At 46.6% G+C, this 7,500-nt stretch overlaps 1 protein-coding gene across 1 annotated transcript in view; it reads left to right on the top strand.

Annotated features, from left to right (window-relative positions):
* LOC130385250 (adenylate cyclase type 6-like) overlaps nucleotides 1–7,500 on the top strand; it is a 36,532-nt gene that overhangs the window by 23,455 nt on the left and 5,577 nt on the right. Inside the window, exons 7-21 of the mRNA XM_056593675.1 lie at nucleotides 440–567; nucleotides 677–835; nucleotides 1,392–1,533; nucleotides 1,692–1,820; nucleotides 1,930–1,958; nucleotides 3,380–3,527; nucleotides 3,637–3,734; nucleotides 4,270–4,357; nucleotides 4,878–4,994; nucleotides 5,199–5,357; nucleotides 6,036–6,211; nucleotides 6,341–6,367; nucleotides 6,480–6,509; nucleotides 6,644–6,776; nucleotides 7,158–7,421. Of these exons, the coding sequence (XP_056449650.1) occupies nucleotides 440–567; nucleotides 677–835; nucleotides 1,392–1,533; nucleotides 1,692–1,820; nucleotides 1,930–1,958; nucleotides 3,380–3,527; nucleotides 3,637–3,734; nucleotides 4,270–4,357; nucleotides 4,878–4,994; nucleotides 5,199–5,357; nucleotides 6,036–6,211; nucleotides 6,341–6,367; nucleotides 6,480–6,509; nucleotides 6,644–6,776; nucleotides 7,158–7,421 (1,827 nt within the window). The remainder of the gene's footprint in view (nucleotides 1–439; nucleotides 568–676; nucleotides 836–1,391; nucleotides 1,534–1,691; nucleotides 1,821–1,929; nucleotides 1,959–3,379; nucleotides 3,528–3,636; nucleotides 3,735–4,269; nucleotides 4,358–4,877; nucleotides 4,995–5,198; nucleotides 5,358–6,035; nucleotides 6,212–6,340; nucleotides 6,368–6,479; nucleotides 6,510–6,643; nucleotides 6,777–7,157; nucleotides 7,422–7,500) is intronic.

The raw sequence follows: 7,500 nt of genomic DNA on the forward strand, positions 1-7,500 counted from the left end.
CCATGTGCTGTGTGTTCAGTTGTTCACACCATCCAAAAAGACAGCATTCGTGCCACTTCAGCCTGCAGCGTGAACTTGAACATGACCTTAGTGTTTTCGATTTTAAATGCTCTTACACACTCGATAACATTGCTACTTAATTCCGGTCACCAATTCATACATTGCATGGTCTTGCGCAATACAATGTAAAGTTGTGTTGTTCGTTATCGGGCTGGTTTGCTAAAGAGGCTAATGTAGCTAACAATAAACAACGACTAGCCAATTTCATGACACAATCACAAAGACGAACAGCAACGCTATAAATAATCCCAGAGTTGACGGCAAAAGTGCAACTCGGAAGGCTGGCGTCCGAGGATTCAGGAACACACCATTAGAATCCTATTTATAATTTCCACTTCCTCTTTTCTCCCCTGACCTCCATCCCTCCTTCTGGCCTCAGGAAAACCACTGCCTGCGTATCAAGATTCTGGGGGACTGTTATTACTGTGTGTCCGGCCTGCCAGAGCCCCGCGCCGACCACGCCCACTGCTGTGTGGAAATGGGCGTCGACATGATAGAGGCTATCTCGTAAGTCATGCTTGAGTGTGTGTCTGTGTGTGTGTGTGTGTGTGATTATTTTTTGCACTTGCACTTGTGGGATGTTGTTGACGCCAAAGGCTCCTTGTGTGTTGTGCAGGCTGGTGCGAGAGGTCACGGGGGTCAACGTGAACATGCGCGTGGGCATCCACAGTGGGCGGGTGCACTGCGGCGTGCTGGGACTCAGGAAGTGGCAGTTTGACGTCTGGTCCAATGATGTCACGCTGGCCAACCACATGGAGGCCGGGGGCAAGGCAGGGTGAGGACATAGGCCTCACACACAGAAGAGCATGCATTAAATGCACATGTGCGTGTGCATATGCAAATGTACACACACACACACAGTAACTCAAGCATACACACACACTCACACACATACATACACCCCACTCACACACACACATACATGCAGGGACATCAAGTAAATACACACACACACACACACACACAGGCAGGAACACAAATAAATACACCCACACACACAGGCAAGAACACAAATAAATACACACACACACAGGCATTCAAATATGTACACACACGCAGGAACACAAATAAACACACACACACATGCAAACACACACACATCGAAAGGAACACAAATATATACACAAACAGACCTACATTTATAAATATAAACAATGCAACACACTAATTTTGAAGTGATCACTGAGATCACCCGCCATAGGTGACATCACATAACCTTTTAAACGAGTTTCCACAAACCTGCGTTTCACCAGAGCTAGTGATGATGACCCAGAGGTTCTGGGTTCAAGTGGAGGTTTGCCCTTTATGTCCGGATCTCTGCGGTCTTACAGTCGCATCCACATCACCAAAGCCACGCTGCAGTATTTGAACGGCGACTATGAGGTGGAGCCGGGCTTCGGAGGGGAGAGGAACGCCTACCTGAAGGACAACAGCATCGAGACCTTCCTGGTGCTGGGCTGCAGTGAGAAGCGGGTCAGTGGACCAGCCCCAGACAGGGCTCCTTCAGCCACAACAGAGAGATGTGGCTCCAGGCATCTGTTGCTGATGTTGATCGATTATACATGCAGTTATTTTTTCTGAATGTTCCACTTACCCTAACCCTTTTCTTATCTTGCTTCCCGTCGGAGCAGAAAGAGGAGAAGGCGACGATGGCGAAGATGCAGCGAACCAGGACCAACTCCAATGAAGGACTGATGCCTCGCTGGGTCCCCGACAGAACCTTCACCAGGACCAAGGACTCCAAGGTCTTCAGGCAGATGGTGAGATTTTCTCCGAAATCGGATCTCTGTTGTACAGTTAGATTCAACATTTCAGAAATTTCATAAGTTATTGAAATGACTTGAGCAATATGTTCTTTCCCCTCCTCAGGGGATCGATGAGAGCTCCAGTAAAGACAAGTAAGTAACCATCAATCCATCTATCCATCTATCAATCTATCACTCTATCAATCTATATATATATCAGTGGAGGCTTCTCCAGTGAGGAGAGGGAGGAAGATTCTCCTTAACATTGTTGAGAATAGAAAATGCAGATTGCCCAGACTACTGTAATGAATTAATGCCATTAAATATGACTACTGTAATGCCTTTGAATATGTAAGGTTTGTTTCCCTGGGACATTAGGGAAAGGGGGACATTAGCACCCCCTATCGCCTATTGACAATTACTTCAGGAAGGACGTTCCGACCTCAGCCTCCATTGACTCCCATTCATTTCGCCGAAAGTGTTGGCGGCCGGTGAATAACACCGGAGCCCTGGCTGCGCTATGAACTAATAAGCAGGAGCCCTGGCTGTGGAGCAGCCTGGAGGGAGGGGTTATCCCCTCACCTCTAGGCTACGAGAACCAACAAACCCGCTCAGTCGTATTCTTTGTTTACACTGAGCAGTGCGGTACTATTCGCTTATATTGGCGTTTCCATAGCCGGCGGCCGGGCTGCGGAGCCCGTGGCCGGGCAGGGCTGCCGCGGACGAGGTGGATAGACTTGATCTATAAATTAAGTCCCTCAATCTTAATTGGCTTAACACCAGGACCAACATTCTGAAACATCCATTAACATTCACATTTGCCGTAAACAACGTTTGGCTTACAGCCCATGTAAATAGTTGTGAAATAATGCTCTTGTCGTTCTTTTAATTGTTTGTTACTCTGACCGTTCTGTTTGATATTGTGGAAAAGATGTTAGCGATTGATTCAGAGCAGGATGCATTTTAAATGGCATCACTTTTGGTCTTGCGTCATCTTTTTCTTAAAACAATTGTAGCTGAAAATAAACATATCCAAATTACAACCAATAGCTTCAGTCATTGAGGGCAAAAATAGGCCAAATGATAGGCCCAGATTTTTTTATTTTGTTTTACAAATCAAGAGTAGGCCTGATTTGACTAATTGGCCTTACATCCTTTTCTTCTGCCCTTGTAGTCCTGCTGCCCACCAGCTTTCAAAGTACAATAGTGCCACTGGTGGATGCGTATCAATTCACATAATTATCCCTCCCTGCTATTTTGTAGTTCACCAAAACACCCTGTAACAACTTGAGTCTCACATACTTGTGCCACCATATGCCACTAACAGTGCATGCAGGCCAATGGCAACCAAGCGCACAGTCTTTCCTCCCTCATTGTAAAAACCACCAGCCGCCAGTGATATATATATATATATATGTATATATATATAACTATAACTACATCTCTCTCTCTCTCTCTCTCTCTCTCTCTCTCTCTCTCTCTCTCTCTCTCTCTCTCTCTCTCTCTCTCCCTCTCCCTATCTCTCTGTCCATCCATCCATCCATCCATCCATCCCTCCATCCCTCCCTCCCCAGCCGCTGCGTGCAGGAGGCGATGAACCCGGAGGACGAGGTGGACGAGTTCCTGGGCCGGGCCATCGACGCCCGCAGCATCGACCAGCTGAGGAAGGACCACGTGAAGAAGTTCCTCCTCACATTCCAGACGTCCAGCCTGGAGAAGAAGGTTTGTGTTACACACCGGACGAGGTTCAGCCCTCTGAAGATCTTAAACCAGAAGCCCTTGTTGTCTGACGGCCCCCACCTTGTCCCTGTTGTCGTGCCCCCCCCTGCAGTACTCCAAGAAGGTGGACGATCGCTTCGGGGGCTACGTCGCCTGCACCGTGCTCGTGTTCTGCTTCATAACCTTCATACAGATTGTCATCTTTCCCCAGTGAGTACTTCCTACACACTCATATACATTGTGAGACCATCCAGATATTCAGGTTTGTGTTTCACAGTGAGCGTCCGTCTGGCCCAGGCAGGGCACTTATTGATCTCCACGTGTGAGTGCTGCCGTACTTTGTTATATAAAAACTCCAGCCAATCAGATTAAACGACTAAGTGACGCTCTAGCCCTCTTCCATCTTCCCGAATCCAGTTGGAAGTCCAGCAAAAACATATTATCCTCTGAGAAAAGCCTTCCGGGCAGACGTCTGTTCGTCTTTTGACGTTGTTATTTAATCTATTTCATACGAGACAGTTTTGATTGTTCCGTAGATTGCTACACTTTCCTCGGGCATCGCCATTGTTGTTGTTTTCCGGCAGACTGCGACTGATCTGCAGAGAGTAACAGAATGTAAACTTGCAAGATCAGGATGGTCTCACTAGGCTACTTAAAACTTTATGTTTGTTTAAAATAGTACCCTATAGATATTCTGTATTAAAATGTCATCCTGATGTGTGTAAATATTTGTTTTCTCTCACAGCACCCCGGTCATGCTGGGAATCTACATCACTATCTTCATCATCCTCGCCAACATCCTCTTCATCTGTGCCATATACTCTTGCATTAAGGTAGCTAGCCTGTCTGTCTTAAAGGTGCTCTTTGAGAGAATCAGAAATTCCTATTCATTACTGATCTCTTTGGCCGGTAAGTGAACTGCAGCCTGAGGTGATCTCCTAGAGACAATAACAATCATCATCTAATGTTGGTTATAATCATGAGTGAACATCAGTGATAAACAGACACAGGGAGTGGCCTGAGTGGTTAATGCGTATAAAATGTACAGATTATAAATTATATCAGCCATCTTCCAGGCTTAGGTGTAAGTTCCTTCAATTTCCCTTGAAAACCGACTCGGTTGGAAAATAATAGAAATCACACCGCAGTCTATTCTATAAAATGGATAGAGGCTGGAGGTCTCGTTTCTTGAGGGAAATTACAACTTTTTCACATGTTACCGATTTAAGCGATTTATGCATGTAACAAATCCTACACATAGTCCCTTTAATTTAAGCTATTTATAGTAAATTAAGTAACTTAAAGTATCGTTCTCTTTTTGGTTGGCTCCTAATACTTGAATCTCTTCTGTAGCTCTTTCCGGCTGCGATGCAAACGGTCTCAAAGAAGATAGTGCAGTCTCGCACCAACAGCACTCTGGTCGGGGTGTTCACCCTCATCCTCGTCTTCATCTCGGCCTTCGTCAATATGGTGCGAACACACAACACAGGGCCAGCCTGGACATGCTGGGCATACTCGCACAGACAACACACACGCAAACGCACGCGCACAAACACATATGTAAATGCACACAAACAAAAAAACTTTACACACAAATACTTAAAGCATGATGTACATGCTGATATACACTGTGTATAATCTAACTGTGTGTCTCCATGTTGTTCTGGCCTCCAGTTCGCCTGCGACACCACGGGGCTGGCGGAGTGTGTCGCCGAGAAGTTGAACACTTCTGCTGCCATGGTGACACCGTGTCTGATTCGAAGTCTGAACGTGTCCCTGGAGGGCGGGCTGGAGGTCTGCCCCAGCAGAGGCCCCTCCTGTCCCTTTCCTGAGGTGATGAAGCACCTCCCTGCTGTCCCAACGTCTCCTCGAACGCTCACATGGTTCCCTTGCCCATTATGTGTCATTGTGTGTAGCTCAACTGGTAGAGCGTAGCATTGATATCACCACAGGGATGAGGCTCCAACCCTTCTGGGGCCACCTAGGCTAAGGATCCACTCACTGTTTAGTGACCTTAGATACTTTTGATAAATGTCCACCATATTGGCCGGTATATCCATGTTTATTATAGTCAGATGGTTGAGCTAGAATTTAGTGACTGAAATACACAATATACGCAATATTATGGCCATTGGCACGCACACTAATCAAAAGCACACTTCCTTTATTTTATTTCAAAGTCTAATGCATACATGTCTATATTGATTGAGATTCAGGGACTTTAGCGTAATTAATTGACACTTGATCCTGAATGTGTGACAAAGCATAATCCAAGGCTATATTTCTACATTATAGCTTTTTCTTCATCTTGCCATCGGGTGGGTGCTACTTTAAGCCACTCCTCAGCTGACAGTGGTGTTTGTGCCTGTGTGTGTGTGTGTGTGTGTGTGTGTGTGTGTGTGTGTGTGTGTGTGTGTGTGTGTGTGTGTGTGTGTGTGTGTGTGTGTGTGTGTGTGTGTGTGTGTGTGTGTGTGTGTGTGTGTGTGTGTTTGTGTGTGCGTGTGCATGTAGTATTTCAGCTACAGTGTTCTGCTCACCCTGCTGGCCTGCTCAGTCTTCCTGCAGATCAGCAGCATCGGCAAGCTGGCCCTGATGCTGCTGATCCAGTTCACCTTCCTGCTGCTGGTGGAGTGGCCACAGAGGGCGCTGTACGACAACGCCGACCTCTTCGTCACCTCTAACGCCCTGTGAGTGCTGTCGCCAAAACCAAAACTCAATCAATGTCAATGAGAGTGGAGAACTAAATTCAGCAGGTTTTGAAAGATTTGTACCATTTGCTCTCTATCTGTTGACATCATGTATATTTTCTTTTGTAGTGATTTCAACGCAACAACTTCATCATGGTGAGAACTCATGACTCATCTTTTTCGCTCAGATCTTACGTAGAACAAATTGGACAGTATTTCCAATTATTTCACAAACAATGTCAATAACAAACCTCTTTTTCACTCATAGGTCCAGTTATAATGAAACCTCGGACCAGTGGTAGGATTTCTGATAACATTACGCACAACCTTTACAGGTGTAAAGGTTTACAGTACAGTATCTCCCATTGTTTATACTCTTCTCCTTAAACCGTTTAGCTCTGCCTGACCTTTGACCCCTGTCTCCCACTGCAGCCCGTTCGTTGTGACCAAAGTGTCCCTGAGGGTCATGACGCCGGTGATCCTCACGGTGTTTGTCCTGGCGCTGTACCTGCACGCCCAGCAGGTGGAGTCCACCGCTCGCCTCGACTTCCTCTGGAAGCTACAGGTACCCCATAGATCCTCTAGAGGGCGCTCTCCCACCACTTTAACCCGCGATGTAGCTCTCTGCCAAAGGGCCACTTTTAGGGCAACAATATATCTGGTAAATGTATCTTGTTAATTTTTTTGTTTTACATTTTAGTATTCATTATGATTATTTTTTCTTCCACTTTAGTATTCATTATGAGTATTTTTTCTTCCACTACGGTGTATTTCTCACATCCTTTCCTGATAAACGGTTAAGGTAGTAAGACAGTACTCACCATGTACCTTTTTCCTTTGTGTTTGCGGGCATGTGTATGCATGTGTGTCTTTTTCTGCGTATGTGTATGTCTGTGGGTGTATGTGTGTGTGTGTGTGTGTGTGTGTGTGTGTGTGGGTGTATCAGGCCACGGAGGAGAAGGAGGAGATGGAAGAGCTGCAGGCCTACAACCGCCGCCTCCTCCACAACATTCTGCCCAAGGACGTGGCGGCCCACTTCCTGGCGCGCGAGCGGCGCAACGACGAGCTGTACTACCAGTCGTGCGAGTGCGTGGCCGTCATGTTCGCCTCCATCAGCAACTTCTCCGAGTTCTACGTGGAGCTGGAGGCCAATAACGAGGGAGTGGAGTGCCTCCGCCTGCTCAACGAGATCATCGCCGACTTTGACGAGGTAACGGCCGCAAAGGTGGATGGAGTTAATGGTGGAGGAGATTCGATGTCCATTCCGTAGTCACCTGCAATGAATGCCA

The sequence above is a fragment of the Gadus chalcogrammus genome, chromosome 1, assembly GCF_026213295.1.
Source record: "Gadus chalcogrammus isolate NIFS_2021 chromosome 1, NIFS_Gcha_1.0, whole genome shotgun sequence".
NCBI lineage: Eukaryota > Metazoa > Chordata > Actinopteri > Gadiformes > Gadidae > Gadus > Gadus chalcogrammus.